Raw genomic sequence first — 19858 nt, 5'->3', positions numbered from 1 at the left:
TGCTCCTACGACAGCCGTAGCACTAACACAACCGTCACAGCCAGTGCAATAACCGAGCACGTGTCCTGTTTCTCCACTGCCACTACTACTACTACTAAGGCCTTGGGCTTAGATGTTAACTCGTTCAACCATCTTCCACCGCCGCCAGGGTTTGACTTTGATCCTTTTCCTCGTTTTGTCTCTAGAAACGTCTCGGCTCTATCTAACTATAGGTCGTCGTTCCAAGAAAACTTCAATCACTTTCCTTACTTTGGATCGTCTTCTGCATCGACCATGACCTCCTCCGGTAACCTGCCTTATTCCCATGGCGGAGGTGGCCTCTCAGGGATGAATTACTGGCTACCGGCGAATGCGGAAGAGAATGATACTAAGGCCGGTCTGCTTCATGCTGGACTTGACTGTATTTGGAACTGCTGATCACCAGAGAGGCGTTATGAACTAATAATTGTGTTCTCGTAGGGTTTATAATTTATCTCTAGGATGATTATGGTATTATGAAATATGTATCAAGGAGCTTAATATTGCACCTAGCTTGATGATCCGTTTTAATTATGTAGGTTTAAGTGTAGCGCCGGTTGTAAGGAAGGAAGATGTTTTATGGACTATGTGTAACGTGCATATGTTATAAGCTATGCTCGTTTTTGTAATGTTTGACATTATGTTAATTTCATGGCTTTTACATATACGATATTTCTCATGATATTTGATAGTGGATACGTTGTGTCCGTGGTTATGATCACTATCAATCATATATTACCCGACAATATGATTTGATCGGTCGCTTCTACATACGTTAGTTTTCTTCATCAATTGATATGATCGAATGTAAAACACGCATGTAGTTTTTGTTTATATCCTCATAGCTAATTTTGAGTTATAAGTTATAAGTAACTGCCAAATATTACTTATCCCGGTTGACTATCACTTACAAAGTTTCTAAGTTTTTAAAATTAAGTACTTCTTATTGAGTGGGATTATAAGTTATAAGTAACTGCAATCGTATTCAGCTGACATACGTATCTAAACACAACTACAGTTTGCGTTTGGCTTAATTGATTAAAATACTTTGGTAATTACTGCCAATAGACTATTTTCGATCACCTTCATGCATTGTTAAACTATAAAAACATTATATAAAGACAAAGAAGTAATTACATTGAAATTAAGGATTCTGAAACGGGGATGATGATGATGACTATATATGATGCGCATGCTGACGAACGGACCACTCCCAAATTCAGATCTCGTACAACAGTCCACCTCACTTTCAGAAGGAAGGCTTTCAGATTTCTATTTTTAGTAAGAGACATAATTAAATAATACCTCTGTTTATTACTACCATTATATATGCGTTTTCATTTCACATGTGTCTAGTATATATATAAATAATACATATATTATATGTATGTGTTTAACACCACCATCATTACCATCATCAATTATTGCTATCGTTGCATCAGCAAACCTATACTACCTAGCCTTAAGACAAAATGCACAGACTCACATATACGTCTCGCTAAATGGCAAATTTTCATGATGTGTTACCCAAAGGAATATATGTACAAACATATGTATGCTTATTATTTTGGGATTTCATTGGTTACATTTGCAAAAACAAATTAATTTGTTTAATACGTAGTTCAGTCAATTTTTTTGTTCCAAACAAAAAAAATCGTAAGGCATATGACTTTGGCTGGAAAACATTGACCAACATACTGTAAGAAAAAAATCAGCTAATTTACAGGAAGAGAGACAGCTGTGTGTGAGTGATGGAATGGAAGTATGGAACTGAGTAATTTTTATCTATCGTGTATAAAAGGAGCATAAAAATACGTTTTCACTTTTAAACCAAGAATTAAACATTACTTAGAATTTTACTTTGCTTTTTTTTTTTTAATTAAAAGATGTCTGATTTTTTACGTCATTACGCCCACACCGATTACGCACGACCATTGAGTTATCATGTGATTACAACAGCTGAAACCTTTTATGCCAACTAACTCTAAAATTCTGTCAAATAAATCAATTACAATCAAATGATGTGCCAACGAAAATTTTGTAATACTAAAGTCAATGATTTTGGCGGATATCCACTAGATACTAATTAACTATGACCACCATTTTATATATGCACACATTCAAATGAATATATAAAAATATTCATGAGTACATATATCTATTTGCACTGATTAAAGAAGAATTTGCAATGTGCAATGTGTTATATATATGGTATCTGCAAAATTGCAGAAATACTGCTTTAGCTACATAAAGAGGTAAAAATAAGGGTTGTTTTCTTTGTCGGACTAAAACTAATTTCAAGTATTTGTAATCTTCCCCAGCAAGAATATTCTCTAAATTTCTTTTTATATAAAGCAATTATTACAAGAACCCTAAGCATTCATACACAAAGTACATGGCAATATGCATGTTTCGCAGCAAATGACAAAACCTGAAGAGTGAAAAAATATATACTATTTATAAAAACATCATCAAACTCGGACGATGGTGATGATGGTCGTGGTCCCAACTCTATTGGAAGCTCCAGATTAGGCCAAGTGACGGGTTCTCAACCGTTGATAGACTTGGCCGGCGAAGTAACGGCACGTGATACGAGCATGCATGCAATGTGGTTATACGTACTAATGAGTGGAGAGAGTGGGCTTTAGACCTTCGGTGCATAGAAATGGTAATCCACGCGTCGTACGGGGTTGGAACTTTGTCTTGGACGATATATCATTCATGTATTTAACGTTTCATGGTAAAAGAAAAAAAGAAGAAACGATAGATAAATTTTAATTTTGGAAAAGAGAAAAATGAATTAAAATTGGGAAAGGGAAAGTGGAAAAAAGCTAGGGCTTGGACGTTTTCAGGAAGAGAGACAGCTGTGTGTGAGTGAGCATAGGGATGTGAGTCCTTTTGATGATGAATGGTCTGAATCTGATGATACATGTATGTACTTTTGTTTATATATTTAGTATACATGAATGATTTTGTATCACAAAGTTTTTTATCAATGAAAATGATTGATGATCACAATTAACTTTTTCTCCTCGTTTTACTTTCTGTGTGACACATGAATGTGTATATATGTCAAAGTAAACAAAAAAACTTATATATGGATTAGTTTACAAAAACACTTAGATATGGATGAGTTAAATGGCATATTATACTATTAGATAAAAGTTTCTAGACGTCAAGACAACGAAAACGATAAGGTTTACACAACCCAACATGATCAGTTTGCATTGCAATTAGAAAAAATATCATTCTCATTCACTTCATTCTTGTTTATTATATACATCATATACATGAATTATGATGAATAACAAGAAAAGTCTTTAGCTGCTTTTGTTGACTTTTTTTGGGAGACCAGAGTTTTGAAATGGGCCCAAAAAAGGCCCAATGTGTTGTCACTTATTTGGCCTTTAATTAGTTTTGTAAAATGACTGAGCAAAAAAGGAAAGAAACAGAGAGAAGAGAGAGAGAGAGAGAAGTGAAGGAAATGGGAAGGATATTCACGGTGGAGCTTGAGGGAAGATCTTACAGATGCAGGTTCTGCAGAACCCATCTCGCTCTTCCTGATGATCTTGTTTCTCGGGTACTTCTTCTACTCTTTTTAAAAAACTTGATAAACATTTCCCCAAGTTCTCATCTTTTTCTTCACAATTCTGAATCATTCTCTCTGAGTTTGGTTTGTTTAGTTCCATTCCTGTTTAGTAGTGTAAAAGCTCCTCGAGTTTTCTTTGTTTGGAAACCACTTTCTAGGTTGCTTGGTTAGCAAATTTGCTCTTCATTTCTCCTCAATTATATGAAAACTATGCTACTGATGTTGAGACTGCAGGGTAACTTTTTGGGGGAATTGATAGCTTAGTAACTGATATAAATTCTCAAGTTTAGTGCTTTTCTTATGGGTTTAAGGTACAGAGATTAGAGAATTAACGTACCTGGATAAAGGGTTTAAGAGAAAATTATACTCAAAGAGTTACTTCTGCTTAACTCTTGTGTTGTTAAATTAAGGCTTATCAATGAGAAATATAAGAAATTGAGGGGTAGTTTTAGCTTATGGTATAATTTTTTTGTTTTGAATCTATCCATTGAGAGTGTAAACCTTATTCTGACTGATCATTTTTTCTCGCAGTCGTTCCATTGCCGCAGAGGAAAGGCTTACCTCTTTAATCGTTCGTAAGTATAAACTTCCTCCCATAGGCTTGCTCTGTTTCTTCAATGTTAAGCATTAGAAAAGTTCCCCTTGTCTATTTTAACAATGTAGACTCTACTCTACTTTAGTATTCAGTTGCTATAAGTTTATATATCTTATTGGCTTAATGTGTATGCATTTCAAAAACATATATGCCGCATTGACTTATAGATGAAACTGCCTTTTAGCTTCTAGATCATCTGAATCTTGCTGACTACTCAAAAACTAGTCTGCTCTTGTTTCAGTCTATCTTCATCAGTACCCTTATTTCTGTAAGCAAGTTTATTGCAATGGGGTTGGATATAATGTAGAGCTGATTCCAATGTTAAACTTGAATTCTTAGGGTGAACATAAGTTTGGGTCCGCTAGAGGAAAGGATGATGCTTTCGGGTATGCACACAGTAGCTGATATTTTCTGCTGTTGTTGTGGACAGAACGTTGGCTGGAAATATGTAAATCTCACTTAACCTGTCTCTCTCCCTGCAGTCTCACTTCCTCGTTCCTTGGAAGGGCGTTCTCATCTCTCATTGTTGCTTTCTTGTTTATAGGAATCAGCGCATGAGAAAGCTCAGAAGTATAAAGAAGGCAAATTTGTTCTGGAAAGGTAACTTGTTATCTTCTATAAGTTCTCTGGTCTACGGTTACAGCCATAAACTCGGGTTTATTGCAATCCTTTTTTACAGAGGAAGGATCGTTGATGAAATCGATTTATCAACTGAGGTTTATATCGATACTCACGGTAGCACAAGCGACACTGAAGATTCTTGAAATGTTACCTTTCAGATTCTTACGGTTTGTCTTGGTGGAATAATGTTTGGTCAAGATCAGAGCTTGTTAGTGTAGGATTCTGTAACATGATGTTCATAGAATGTGTATGGGAACTTGGTGTGTTGTTTAGTATCTCGGAGACCCTCTTGAGTTTGAATAAATTGTTGTGATAAAGAAATTGCATTTGTTCAACAATTATAACATTTGCTAACCAAAAACCAACTATAGATCACTGATCGATCGTCTATTGAATCTGGTTGAAACTGTAGGTTGTCAGAATTGTATCTACAAACTTACGTGGATTTTAAAGTAAATAAAAAAATTTAACTTTGGATTTATTTTTTTGTATTTTTAATTTACATATCTTCAATTTTAAAATATGACTTAAATTAAATTTAAATTTCCAAATTAACCAATAAACCTCCTAAAAAAATGTTTGGAAAATTATTTCCTCTTTTAAATGTGACTTTTCTTCTTTTTTTTTTTCATTAAAAAAATTTCAGTAATATCCCAAATAGAAAAGGAAACATCATTAATTTCACTCTTCAGACAGTTTTGGTTAAAAAAAAAATTAGGAAATTTGAAAAATTTAGGGTTTGTTATCCAATTTCCAACCAAACCCAAAGTTCCCTTTTTTCTCCCTTTTTATAAATTGCCCATTATTATTAGTTGTCAAACCTTTGCTTAACGATTCAATTACTTAATTCTTCTATCTCGATCCCTTTTCTTTGCAGGAGCCAACAGATTAGGACCAGAAGATTAAACCGATACCATCGAGAGAGTAACAACAATGGGCAAATCTTCATCTTCCTCAAAGAAACTCAAACATTCTACAGATTCGTCTACTAAGGTAACTCTCTCTCTGTTTCTATTGGCTTTTTTAAAAAGATGAGATTTTTGGACTGAATTGATTGTGTGGCTTACTACCCATTATGTTTTAATGTATTGTGATTAGATCGATGTGGATAAAAATCGAAACTTTTGATTTTGATTGTGTTAAAAGTATTGACCTTTTTGGTTTGATGTATTGTGCAGTTGCGATCGGTGAAGAAGAAGAAGAAGAGGACGAAGAGAAACAAATCGAAGAAGATTCGTAGAGTTATTAAGGACTATTCAGATGAGAGTGAATCAAGTTTTTCAGATTCTTCTTTGTATTCTTCTTCTAGTTCAGAAGATGATTACAGGAGGAAGAAGATGAAGCGTCGTCAATCTAAATTGAGCAAGAAGAGGTCACGGAAGAGGTATTCTAGTAGTGAGAGTGACGATGATGATGATGATGATGATGATTCTGGTCTTTTAAAGAAAAGGAAAAGATCTAAGAGGAAGGATGAATCTTTAGGGAAGAAGAAGAAGAAGAGGCTTGTTTCGAGAAAGAGACGTAAGAGAGATTTGAGTTCAAGCTCTACTAGTAGTGAACAGAGCGATGATGACGACGGTAGTGAGAGTGATGGGAAAAGAAGGTCTAGGGACAGAGGAAGACTTGGTAAGGTTAAGGATGTGCGGAGAAGAAGTCGAGATGAGTCGAGTGAACCTGATGAATACTTGCAAGTGGAAGATGAAGTTATACCCGAGAAGAGTTCTAGAAGGCTTAAATCTATTATTGTTGTATCATATGGTTATGGCAATGATGAGGGAAAGGAAGAAGATGACAGAGATGTCTATATGACACGCAGTGGCAATAGAGAGTTCGGACTGAGTGATGAATCTGATGAGAGAGATGGCGAAACTAATGTCTCTTATGCTAGAGCTCGTGCTGATGATGAAAACGGAGGTAGAACTGTTGGCTATGATGATTTTTTAGAATATAATGAATCTGAAACTAGCAAAGTTTCTCATAGAGACAATAGCATGAAAGATGATGACTTGGAAGCCATTCTGAAGAAAAGAGCTTTGGAGAATCTTAAAAGATTTCGTGGAGTGAACCAAAAGAGTGGAATGATAAGAAAAGAGGTGTCTTCTGTTTCAGAAGGAGAACCTCTGCAAATTGAATCTGAAAAAGTTGAGGATTCACAAGACCATGGTCTCATGGAACAGAATCAAAAATCTGCGGTAAGTAAGGATCTTGAGACTTCAGAAAAGATAGTACATGTTGTTAATGTTAAGGAATTGGGAACAGCATTGGCTAATTCTGCCTCTCAGCAAGATCAGCAGCCTGGTGATACTGCCAAGGTGAAAGCTAGTTCTAGTATTAGCTCATGTTCAACTAAACGGAAGTTGATTAGACCGTTATTGGGAAAAGAAAGTTTAAATTTAGCTAGCAGGAATGAAACCGCTGGTGGCCAAGGTGCTGAAGCAGAGAACATCAATGGCAGTACCATCGACAAGAATTGTCCAGAAAGTTCTCTAGCTCTGGCACCAGAGAATGGAGGTGAAAACATAGAACCAACAAAAGTTAGCTCTAGTCTTAACGCCCAGTCGTCTTCTCATGCCGGCACAGAGACATTAGATGAAACCAAGGATGAGTCACACTCTGAACAGAAAAAAGTTGATGAAACAAATGATGAGTCACAGTACGAACAGAAAACGATGACTGTGATGAGGGGTGGAGAAATGGTTCAGGTAAAGTTCCCTGCAACTCTTGAAATATTAATTTCCTTGTAGTTTTCAGGTAAGTCTATATGAGTCCTAACTTTTTCCTTTTTAATTTTTTGTTCAGGTGAGTTACAAGGTCTACATACCTAAGAAGGCCTCTTCTTTGGGTAGAAGAAAACTCAACAGGTGAAGCAACATAATGAAGATAGTTGATGTCGACATAATTTTTTGTTTCTGTAGAATTTAAATACAATGGTTGTTTGAACAATAATTACAACCAGAGTTGGCGACAACACAATCTTTAAATCATAATAGACTTGAATTTTTGAATACATCAATGAAGAGTACATTAAGTTTCATTTCATGTGTAGCTGTAGGCTTGTAGCCTCTTAGTCAACTACTAAGGCAGATCTGTTCTTTATGTATGATCATTAGGCACTTTTGTTCTTCTTGCTTTTGCTTCGCTAGTGCTTTATGTTATTGCCTCTTTTCTGATGTAACACTGAAAAAGTTGTCAGTTATCAATAAACTCCCCTTTTTTGGTACCGCTCATGCATACCCAATCACCTATTGTGGCTGTAGAAATGTTCTCCAAGAAGGTAGAGTACCGTTCTTTTACAATTGGAAGCTGCAAAAAGAGCATTGGATTAGTCAGTTCACGGTCTTATTTTCAGTTCCCATGACTAGCAGGTAGCTTGATTGCTATAATAGTGGATGACTATTATAACGAGATATGATAGGGAGAAGTCTTTATGTACCTGTTCAGATAGGATTCCAGAAATGCCAATGGTTGCCCCAGGTTTCCCGAATGAAACTATATGATCTGCTAGTTCCATAACCGGGTTTAAGAGTATGCTTGCAATGACCACGTCAAACTGTTCTTTTTGCAATGGTGTTTCTCTTCCAGAAGAGCTATTCTCACTTGGTGCAAGGTGCAGCTCTAGTTTCTCCAAAGGAATGTTGTTCAGAGCTGCATTATGACTAGTAGATTTTATTGCCAGGGGATCGATATCAACGCCAACAGATGATGCAGCACCAAACTGCAAATTTTGAAGTGAGCGTTACACAAAAGATACAGGAAGATTTGAAACGAGAAGATTTTTTTGACTGAGAAAAGGCATTGAGACTTTTACCTTGAGGGCTGCGATTGCAAGTATTCCTGAACCGGTACCATAGTCGAGGAATGCTTCTCCACCTTTAATCAAACTTTGCAGAAGCAATAGACAAAGCCTAGTAGTAGGATGTTCTCCAGTCCCAAACGCAAATCCAGGGTTCAGAATTATGTTTACCGCTTCAGGGACCTTGCAAAGGATAGAGAAAGAGTACTTTAAACCACACATAACTTAATATATCCCTCTATATAAACTGACATTGAAAGAGGGAGGTTCAAATTCTGCAAATTCGGTAGATGGGATCGCTCTTGTTACGTCAACTAAGGCTAAAGAATATGAAATTGTTAAAAAGAGTATTGAATGATATATATATATATATATACATACAGGAGGAGATGACCACTCAGGTACAATCCAAAGCCTCTCGGCAATTTCAACAGGCTGAAACAAATCCTGCAAATATATGATCCAAAAAGATATTAGCTTCAAGTGATATATATTGCAGCAAAACAAATTTAGTCTTTATGCAAGTTTTCTTAAACGAAAGCAACTACTGAAATGCTCTCACTCCTTTGTCAAAACTCAAACCTCACCTGGTTTTTGGTGATCCAGTCTTGTTCATCTCCCATTTCAACTTTGAATTTGGGTATCTCTTTCAAGCCTATGGAGTTTGCAGCTTGTGAAATGCACGTTTTCACTTCTTCGTGCACTGGAAATATTGATTCTATACAAATCTGCAATAAACCCCCCCAAAGATTAAGACCAAAGAGCACAAACATGATTGATTGAGACTACAAGAATATAAACAGATCAAGTTTTAAGATGCTTCCAGTTCCAGGGACTGAGAAAAATCGTTCCTTTCTATATATGCTTCAATTTGTTCTAACAGAGTTCAATCATACATACAAAAAGATTGGTGCTTTCTAGAAACGGAGCTGAAGAAAGAATATTTTCACACCTCTTTGGAAGCATGAGAAGACCCAGAAGCCGCATCTTCGTCGTCTTCTTCTTCTATGTCTTCATCTACAGCTACAGAGCTTGCTCCAAAACACAAAAGCGCATCCGAGAATGGATCCTAGCAAAACCCAATAATAAAAGAGTCAAAATCTCAATCTTATCAACTAAAAAGAGAGAGTGAGAGAGGTAACATACGACGACATGTTTTGGACAATGGATACGAACTGAGAGGTAAGGTGCAGCGAAAGACTCATCAGTAAAGCACGAAGGTGAGGAAGATGATGATGAAGAAGAAGAAGAAGAAGAGAGAGACGCAGAGATTGAAATGGAAGACTGAGGAGTAGAAGAAGTGAAGAAGATGAGAGGTCTGACTCTGTCTCTGAGGATATGGTGGCGGGAGAGATTCCTGCACGGAAAGTGTTTGATAAAATTCCTAGCTAACATTTTGTTTTTCTTTCTTTTCTTTCCCCCAAATTGTCGAAGTTTACACTTTAGAAGCTCTCAAAAAAAAAAAAAAAAGAACGAAATATTTGCTCTAAAGAATAAATCTTTAAATAATATTCAAGAACAACAAAGTAAAATAGTAGTTATAGTTTTTGGATTTTGGTTTATGGTTTTTAGTTTTTGTGTTAATTTTTTTTCAAAATTAAAAATGAAAACAAAAAAAATCAAGTCACGTTAAAAAGTGAAAACTAATGAAACATATATAGATCTTAAATTTTCTTTGAAAATTGACAAAAAAACCATCAAAATCTAGATTTTCTAATTTTTAAGAAAAATCATTTTTCTCATTACGTTGATGGCTATAAGATTTTTGGAAAATATAAAACTAAAAACAACTTCAAAATCTACAACTATTCAAGACCTTAGTATATTATGGTGTATAACAATAGATAAAAAAAATATTAATAGTATAAATTAATGAGGCATTTGATAATTTTTTTTTAAATCTCAACATCAATAATAACTTCATGAAATCTTACACATAAATAAATGATTTATATTTAATTCTGAAAACCATGGAAATCCTTATATAAAAAGATGTTTTATTTAATAAAAATTGGATAAGCTTTAAAATATTTAGAATGAACAAAGACAAATATTGAATGGTTATCCTAATCTTGGTTGCATTAGATGTATATTTACAACACTAAAATTTAGCTCTTTTTCAGAAAAAAAAAAACACTAAAAATTTAGCTCGTTAATAGTGTAATGTTGTTTCCTTTTGCTTGTGGACGTAGCCAACATAACGTTTGTGAACTTCTTTTGCGCAATTCTATACGTCTTCTTCTTGTACCCGTAACTCATAAGGCCATAACAATAGTAATAATAATGGAAGCATGAATCTTATCATATAAAAGCTTGTATTACAAAAACTGTTAAATCTAACACAACAACGACAACGCTAACACAAACCACTAAACTATAAAATTTTGGTTAGCGCGCGATAAATGTTTAGTTAGTTTAAAAACTGTATAATTATCTCTATAAAGGCCAAAAATCCATAAGTGTGAATGTGTTTTAGTTAGAAAACTGTATTTCGTAGTTGATGAATCTCCTCATCTTCACGTGCTATCTCGACGCGACACAATGGACAATTATCGCCAAACTTAATCCATTTCATAATACACGTATCGTGAAATTCGTGACCACAAAGTAAAGTAGCAACTTTTTGTCCGGTTTTAAACTCCATATAACAAATTGAACACATGTCATCATTATCACTAGACAAGGTCTTTTGTTTTCTCTTATTTCTTGTGCACTGGTTAGAAATTATGCTGGTCTTTCGTTTGCTCTTCTTGTATATCCTCCTGCTCAAGGCCTCGACTCTTAATTTTCTTGCGTGTCTAAACTCGCTATTCCTCCTCCTCTCGTCATCTTCTTCGAGGGAGGCTCGAATCACCTCTTCGAGTTGAGAGTCATCGATGAATGAATCATCTAGGAAGTCGACTAGATCGTAATCATGGAAGGATGATTCGTCGAGTTGAGGGTCATCGATGAATGATTTGTCGAGTTGAGGGTCATCGATGAATGATTCGTCGACTTGAGGGTCATCAAGGACTGGTTCGACTTGAGTTTCATGGAGGAGTACTGGTCCTTCAGTACTCGAAGGAGCCGCATGAAGCGTCAACGTCAACGTCAACCAAATTAACAATGCATATTGTGGACGGTAATCAAACGATGAAGTTACTTTGCATGCACGTAGGGCGAGTAGTTCTATTAACCGGAGAGCGTCTCGTGCATCAACTCCTAAATCTTTTAAGAAGTAATAGAGTTTTTCTTTGTGAGGAGAATCTTCGACTTCAGTGAATTCATTGGTAGGTAATGAAATTGACATGTTCGAATCTTGGTCATCTGGTCTGACAAATTTTGTATTCACTGCGATAGTACCAACATGTTCGGGTCCAGGATTCTTTTCGATTTCGTACCTGAATTCTAGAATAGCTTCCATGATGATGTTTAGGCAGACCAAGAGCACAGAGATTTTGTAATGCGTAAGATTTCAATGGGACATTCTTATATTTATATGAATCGTCTATTGAATTGAGGCGGTGGAATAATTCTCGTATAATTATAATATGGAAGTTTTATAATACAATTTTCTTTTTTATAATTGGTTTCCAATTTATTATTTGATTTACAATATTGTTCTTTCCAATTAAGGATTTTTCTTCTATTCTTTTTTTTTTTGTTGTTTCCGGATTATCCTTTTTGTCTTTAATTTAGAGAAATATTTTACAATCCAACAAAAATAGTGAATATTAAATTATGGAAGATATACTTAAATATCACTACTTACTCATATCTTGTTTTAGAAAATATATATTTTTTTTCGTGATATATATATTACTATCATCATAAATATTTTGATCTAACCCGACACCAACATATATAATGATTAGTCGATCATATCTCTAAATGCAAAACATGCGATTGTCCTAAACAATTTCTCGAAACGTAGGCACGTAACTCATATTTTACTTGCGACTTTTAGTTATGTCTTCTCACAATTATTTTCACGAAAATTAAAGATATACAAGTTAGCGATGAAGACGAAAGTAGTAGATATAAACAAACATATAGGATTCGTTCGATGATGATGATGGGTAAGCCGGTGACAGAGTTCATCAAATAGAATATGATGCTGGAGACGAAATTATGATTTTATTGGTCATAAATTCATAACTTAATCACAATCCAACTCCGTAATTATCATTTAAAACTTATATATAATAGAATTCTTTTTTTTTTTTTTTGATAATTTAGAAGTTCAGGTCTAAGTTGCCCATTGGCTACACCTAGTTTTGTGACATCACTGTTCCACAAGAATATAGAGCACAATCTATTATACATAATCTCATGGAAATATTAGCCTTTGAAATTTCCCATTATCTTCTAGTCTGAAGCTTCTCTTGTTTTCTTTTAAGCAACATAATAAATTTTTCTATGCCATAACTACTACGAGTGGGGAATTCAGAGACAAGTTGACACTGCAGATTAAACCAAACAGTGTTATGGAAGTTTCAAAGTTAAAGACACCAAAAACACCAAATATGAATACATCCTTTAGGATCTATCTATATAAACATTAAATTAAACATCTTATTTGTTTGATTGATAAAGCTAAAACTCCCCAACTTAAGTTACTTACTCTGGTCGTAAAGTATAACACTTAATTGTTTTAATTGAAAGGTTGTAACAACAGACGGACTTACAAAGTGTAACTCTCCCTATAAACTTATTATATTCAATACTGTTATGCTAATAAGTACTGCCTTTCTTCTGATACCCCAAAGCCATCTCAAACAACTTGATCTTCTCTATATAGCAAAAGAAAAAAAAATTGTCACCATAATGGAAGGTACGAATCAAGCTTCTTTCTCCATGATTCTAGTCGTGGCTCTGTGTGCCACTACTTTATTGAAGTCAAGCCTAGCCGAGGTGCTCGTGACACCTCGATTTCCTACCATTCCTGGTTCTCTAATTGATCTCACAAAATGTTGGTCATCGCTCTTCAACATTCAAGGTTGCAATATCGAAATCTTAAAATCTGCTTTAACCGGTAAGTTTGAAAACGTTGGACCAACATGTTGCAAGGCGTTTACGGAAGTAGATGCAAAGTGTTGGCCCAAAATGTTTCCACTGAATCCATTATTCCCTCCTCTTCTCAAGGATGTTTGCTCTCGCATCAGCGCAGCTGCACCAACACACAAGACACCACAATTCCCTGCCATCCCTGGTTCTCCCATCGATCTCAAAAAATGTTTGTCATCACTTGTCAACGTTGAAGGTTGCGTAACTGAAATCTATAAATCAGTTTTCACAAGAAAGTTTGGTAATGTTGGACCAATGTGTTGCAAGGCGTTTTCGGATGTGGATCCCAAATGCTGGCCACAAATGTTTCCGCTAAATCCGTTCTTCCCTCCTCTTTTCAAAAATGAATGCTCTCGCATCAATGCAGCCGATCCTACACACAAGTGAAGTAGCTATCGGGACCATAATTCACAGTACAAGGCTTAAGGCTTTTTATAAGCTTATAGTTTTAACTATTTAAGAATTTCCCCAATTCCAAAAAAAAATGATGGTTAGTTGCTTTGTTCTAGGTTTTCAATTCGACAATAATATAGAAATTCAAGTCTTATGACTTAATCTCACAGCTTTCATTTATTATTTAAAACTCTTATGTGTTGAAATCGCAGTAATGTTTAAGAAAACAGTAGGCTTGCTTGATTCTACCGATTCTCTATTATGTATTCGTGTGTGGTTTTCTTCTTACCCAAGAAAAAAAAAATGTCTTTAGAGAAGGCTTCTTTTATGTTTCTTATGCGTGGCAAAAGACTTTTCTTAGATGAGACCCTGAATTCTGAAACAACAAGTGCTTGTAACAAACACCTCTGCTATTTTCAAATAGAAACAGTTGTGAAAAAAAATAAACTTGAATGATGTTTTATTATCAAGATTCAAAACAAAGAAAACAAAAAAAAAATAGTAACAAGACCTTTGCCAGGGAAAGAGGAGAGATAACTGAACAAAGGGAAAGGTCAAAAAGAAAACAAACAGCTTCAATCAATGGTTGATCGAGACCGCATACGTCGACGCATATACATCTTCAATTTTTCTTCAATGTTTCTTCTAATTCTTCCCTTGACAAGGTATTCCACAAACGGCGACGCTCCTCAAGCAAAAGCGAGCAAAAGAGGAAAACGAAATTAAGAACCAAAAAAAAAAAAAAAGAGAGAGAGAGAAGGATTTACTCACATAGAATCGTGGAGGACGATCACGATCGCGAAACTTAAGGGGAAGAAGCTTTTTTTTACCTCTGGAAGATTTGGCTTCTTCTTCTTCTTCTTCTTCTTCCTCCTCATCTAATGAATGATATAATTATAAAAAAAAAAAAAAAGAGAGAGACATTAGACTATGAGAGATTGATGATATTGTTGTGTGGTTGGTCGCTCTTACAAAAATTATGTGCACAAAAGAAAGAAAAGAAAATAAAAAAGTACCTTCACGATCTCCCTCGTGCACAAAAGTCGGCTGCGTGTAACCAGACAGATGGATTCCTCTATCGCCAATCACCGTAAATTCAAATGAACCATGTTCAAACTCAAGGCTCAGAGAGCAGATCTCTTTTTCATTAGGGACCAAAGAACACAATTCGACTGGGCTCTTGTCGTCTCCGTTTACGTACTGAAGAACCACGGTCTTCTCTTTGCCCAAACCCTCGGCCAGTGTTGCCTGGATGAAGCAAAATAGAGATCAACAACAACAGCAACAACTAACTAGGCAATAAATCAAATTTTCCTAATCCTATATATCGGGAACTATGCATACCCTAGTGAAGACGAGCTTCCGGTCATCATCATCATGAAGACGAAAACAGAAAGGTTTCCCAGGTTTCAATTCAATATCTGCAACCAAACAGGATTATAAAAAAATATATAATCAAAGGTAAATATAGAGGACAAAAGAAGATTCAACAGGATAAACAAAAGAAGCCCTGACCCCATGAATACTTAACCACCATTCTTCTTTCTGAGCTCGGATGATGAGTCGTCAAGGTTACAAAGAGAGAGACAATAAAAATATAATGACGTAGCCCTAATTCGATGATCGAGACAATAAACATAAACAAAGAGACGCACGGCCCAATAACATTTAACTACAAAGCAATGGAGAAACAAGGAAAGAAATAGCTAATAATGATTAAAGCTAATGGAATTTTTCAAAGTAAAGATTTGATGGAGGGTTTACTTTTTTTGTTAAATAAACCTTTCGAAAAATAGGCGTATGCCGCTTAGCGCAGAGAAGACACGGTATTCTTTAGTAAAAGGCGAAAGAATAGTTCGCTTTGTCTTCACTGCACGGCTCCGTGGGTATCTTCAACCCAGTTCTTACTCACTGTTCCTCAGTCTTGCAACCGATGTGGGATGTCGCATTTTCAGTTAATTAAAGACTTCTTGGGCTAATTTAGCAGATACGGGCCACATAACTTGTTTATTAATTATTTGTATGCCCATCATAATTTTATTGATTTGCTGCTACGTAAGAGAGAGCAGCTAAACCGAAGATTCGATTGATCTAAGTCTTAAACCGAATGGTTTTCTTGTTAAACCGCCGATTTATAAATTTTCGACTCGGTGCGAATCGTTTCCTCTGTGTCATCTTCTTCATTACTAGATTGAGCGGATTGATCACTTGTTGTCCATGGAAACGAAGTTTCAACAGATTCAGTCATGGAATTGGGAGCTTTAAGCTTGAAAAGCCCCTTTCTTTACACAAACCCAGGTGCTCAAAATCCCTAATTTCATACCCTTTTGAGCTCTTTGTCAGTGACTAGTTCGTTAACTCATCATGCTTTTGTGAAACATGACCTAGGTCTATGAGTGTTGTCAATGGAGCAATGGTCAAGTAACAAGACGTGCGAAATGTAAGTTGATCTCTTCCTACATTGACCTTTTCTTTAGTTTAAGAGCATTGAAATGTCTTTCACTTATTATTAAATTTGATTTATACCGCAAAGGTCACATTTTTTTTAAGATTGTTTTATAGGATTCATTTGACTCACAGATTAAAATGAACTTTCTTGATATAATGATGTTCCGTTGAATAACCTTCAAATTTATCATCTTATGAGGTTCTTGAACTGTTTATGCATTAACGGTCTCAAGCTGTGAAGTTGGTCGCTAGATGAAGATGAGATACAAACAAAATGTTGGGCCATTACTATTTTATCTGCCCTTGGCAATTCTGCATTTTCTTTCTTATCTTGGCTATTTTTTTTTCCGTTAACTCAGAGAGTAAATTTCCAGATCTATAGAAGGGTCCGAGACTAATTTCTGTAGGGAGAGGGTATCCCACGGGTAGGGTTCCCCCAGGTATGCAAATGGACCGTAAACAATGGGCTCATATCCATGTGGCCAAAGAGAGAAAGCTGAGTAATTCTGCGCTTGGGAAGAATCGATCCTTGGCCTAGACCAACATGACGACTCTTCCACCAAAACTAGAACCAATAGCACACCACCTCATAGTTTATCTTGGCTAATTAAAATGGTCAGAAAAATTGTACGAGTAAGAAGAGAGATCGTTGTGAGTGTGTGTGTTTGGACATGTGTAAGGCAAGTGTACCTAAAAATTTAACAAGATATTCTCTTGATAAGAACGAAATCAAGCTAACAGGGAATTTGACTTACACATATATGGTGAAGAAGAGGATATCTTCTAGTGCAGGCATCATCCCAATATTTTTAAACATCAACTGATATATTTACAATTCGTAAAAAAAAACTTATATTTTTTATTTAACATTATTTTGTTTTTCCTTTTTTCGAGCTATCCACAAATTTGGAAAAGTCGATGGCAATTTGTTCACCCTGTTTGACACAAATTTAAAGGAAAATAACTAGAATAACTCTTTGTAGAAAGTAAAAAGTAAAAGAGTAAAAATACGTGGAGAATGGAAAATTTATACTAGTAGCTATTCCAAATTTTACCTTGTGGGACAATGGAAATTTATTGGGTTTACCCATATTAGATTCTGTAATTTGCAGCCTATATTATTAATTAACCTTAAAATTTTGAATGCTTGAAATAAGAATAATTATTTTTTTGGAAGCTTCTTTGTTATTTGTTATATATATAATATACTGATGATTGAATCTTATAATAATAATTGCTTCAGGGTGATGACATGGAAGTTGATACAGCATCATCATCCACATCCCAAGCTCCTCCTCCTACTGAGCTCGAGATTTACTGCTACTTCATTCTTCTTCTTTTTCTCATTGATCAGAAAAAGTACAACGAGGTTACTTACTACTTTTCTTTCTATCTTTCTCTAAGGTTATTCTTCATTTTAAATAAATTAGTCTTGTCAAGTTTTTTTTTTAATTACATATGAGCTTTTTTTTTTTTATAATCTTTCAGGCCATAGTTTGCTCTTCAGCTAGCATTGCTCGCCTCAAAAACGTAAACAGGAGAACCGTTGATGTCATTGCTTCTAAATTGTATTTTTACTACTCGTTAAGTTATGAGCTAACAGATGATCTTGCTGAGATACGTAGGTGAGACTTGTAGTTCACTGTCTGTTTGTTTTTTTTTCTGTCTTTTTAACCTTTTTCATACTAGCTAGTCCAACAATGCAATTTGTCTGATTACTTTCTGTTGCTTTGCAGTACTCTTCTTGCTCTACACCATTCGGCAACTCTGCGACATGACGAATTAGGCCAAGTGCGTAAATTTTCAATATTTCCCAAACAATCAATCTTTTGAGAATCTTTTCCTTTGATACTTATAAAAAAATTCCAACTATTCATGTTGCAGGAAACACTTTTGAATCTGTTGCTTCGCAACTATCTACACTACAGTCTCTACGACCAAGCAGAGAAGCTTAGGTCAAAGGCACCTCGATTTGAGGCACACTCTAACCAACAGGTAACCTTTCACTTTTGCCTCCCATACACTTGGCTTTCTAATTTTCTGGTTATTGTGTATATCTGATGCTTACTTATGCCAACTTTTCACTGTCAATCTTCTTCTTATTGCATTCACCTATTCTTATTTCACTTATGTATCTGCTGCTATGCAATGCTCATGTTCTTCTATGTATGTTGCACTATGGTTGTACCTTCTGTTTTCTTGCTTCTCTTGTTATATTTCTGAAACTGCTCATTGATCATTTTTCTTTCTTTAATCTACCTTACATGCTCCTTTTCTTCGCTTCATTGAACCTTCTCCTGGTTTCTGAGACCTCCTTATTCACAAAAGTATATATATTCTCTAGCTGGAGGATACTCATCTCATGAATATGATATACAGTTTTGTAGGTACCTGTTTTACTTGGGAAAGATCCAGACGATTCAACTAGAGTACACGGACGCAAAAGAGAGCCTTCTCCAGGCTGCTAGGAAAGCACCTATTGCATCTTTGGGCTTCAGAGTTCAGTGCAATAAGTGGGCTATTATAGTTCGCCTGTTGTTGGGTGAAATACCAGAACGGTCAATCTTCACTCAAAAGGAAATGGAGAAGCCTCTGAGGCCATACTTTGAGCTAACCAGTGTAAGTCCATCGTTGCATATGTGACATCCTCTATAGTTAAGGGTTCTCTTACTAATATTCTTGTTTATATTATTGATAGGCTGTGAGGATTGGTGACTTGGAGCTATTTGGGAACGTCCAAGAGAAGTTTTCAAAAACATTTGCTAAAGACAGAACTCACAACCTCATAGTTAGACTGCGACACAACGTGATCAGAACAGCGCTGCGCAATATCAGCGTCTCTTACTGGAGGATTTCCCTACAGGACGTCGCACAGAAACTAAGGCTGGACTCAGTGGCTGATGCAGAAAGCATTGTGGCTAAAGCCATCAGAGATGGAGCAATCGAGGCAACTATTGACCACAAGAATGGTTTGATGGTCTCCAAGGAAACAGGAGACATCTACTCAACTAACGAACCACAAACAGCTTTTAACTCCAGAATTGCGTTCTGTTTGAATATGCACAATGAAGCGGTTAGAGCTCTGAGGTACCCACCAAACACACACAAGGAGAAAGAAAACGAAGAGAAAAGGAGAGAGAAGAAGCAGCAAGAAGAGGAACTCGCCAAATACATGGCTGAGGAAGACGACGATTTCTAGATTTACAAATATACCGGTCTTGTTCGGGTGCAATTCTATTGTTAAGCCCGTACCTGATTTTTTTTCTTTAAAGAAATGAGGATTTCAGTTCCGTAGAGTTATCATTTCTATTAACTATTCTCGAAAGATCTAGTTATCTTTTCAAATTCTTATAAT

The 19858-nt window shown here is 35.6% G+C and overlaps 6 protein-coding genes across 6 annotated transcripts; 4 read left to right on the top strand and 2 right to left on the bottom strand.

Moving 5' to 3' along the window:
* Positions 3464-5161, top strand: LOC104725916 (protein yippee-like At5g53940). The gene is made up of 5 exons (XM_010444666.2): positions 3464-3598; positions 4139-4182; positions 4542-4650; positions 4747-4802; positions 4882-5161. Exons 1-5 carry the CDS (start codon positions 3503-3505, stop codon positions 4964-4966), a joined length of 390 nt encoding a protein of 129 aa, XP_010442968.1. The 5' UTR covers positions 3464-3502; the 3' UTR covers positions 4967-5161.
* Positions 5540-7830, top strand: LOC104725914 (DEAD-box ATP-dependent RNA helicase 42-like). The gene is made up of 3 exons (XM_010444664.2): positions 5540-5816; positions 6002-7525; positions 7623-7830. The coding sequence occupies exons 1-3, from the start codon at positions 5757-5759 to the stop codon at positions 7686-7688; spliced, it is 1650 nt and encodes a 549-aa protein (XP_010442966.1). The 5' UTR covers positions 5540-5756; the 3' UTR covers positions 7689-7830.
* On the bottom strand, positions 7714-10071 carry LOC104725915 (ribosomal protein L11 methyltransferase-like). Its single transcript, XM_010444665.2, has 7 exons — positions 9763-10071; positions 9569-9685; positions 9204-9344; positions 8998-9063; positions 8632-8799; positions 8257-8538; positions 7714-8126 (listed from the first exon to the last, which is right to left on the bottom strand). Exons 1-7 carry the CDS (start codon positions 10009-10011, stop codon positions 8013-8015), a joined length of 1137 nt encoding a protein of 378 aa, XP_010442967.1. The 5' UTR covers positions 10012-10071; the 3' UTR covers positions 7714-8012.
* On the bottom strand, positions 11093-12067 carry LOC104728866 (RING finger protein 165). Its single transcript, XM_019232102.1, has one exon. It carries the CDS (start codon positions 12017-12019, stop codon positions 11093-11095), a length of 927 nt encoding a protein of 308 aa, XP_019087647.1. The 5' UTR covers positions 12020-12067.
* LOC104725911 lies at positions 13386-14049 on the top strand. Its single transcript, XM_010444663.1, has one exon. The coding sequence runs from the start codon at positions 13423-13425 to the stop codon at positions 14047-14049; it is 627 nt and encodes a 208-aa protein (XP_010442965.1). The 5' UTR covers positions 13386-13422.
* On the top strand, positions 18379-19702 carry LOC104728865 (26S proteasome non-ATPase regulatory subunit 3 homolog B-like). The gene is made up of 3 exons (XM_019232101.1): positions 18379-18498; positions 18883-19122; positions 19202-19702. The coding sequence occupies exons 1-3, from the start codon at positions 18379-18381 to the stop codon at positions 19700-19702; spliced, it is 861 nt and encodes a 286-aa protein (XP_019087646.1).

The sequence above is a fragment of the Camelina sativa genome, chromosome 11 (assembly GCF_000633955.1).
Source record: "Camelina sativa cultivar DH55 chromosome 11, Cs, whole genome shotgun sequence".
Taxonomy (NCBI): domain Eukaryota; kingdom Viridiplantae; phylum Streptophyta; class Magnoliopsida; order Brassicales; family Brassicaceae; genus Camelina; species Camelina sativa.
Note: the sequence above shows the minus strand (reverse complement) of the source record. Positions and strands in the feature narration are given on the sequence as shown.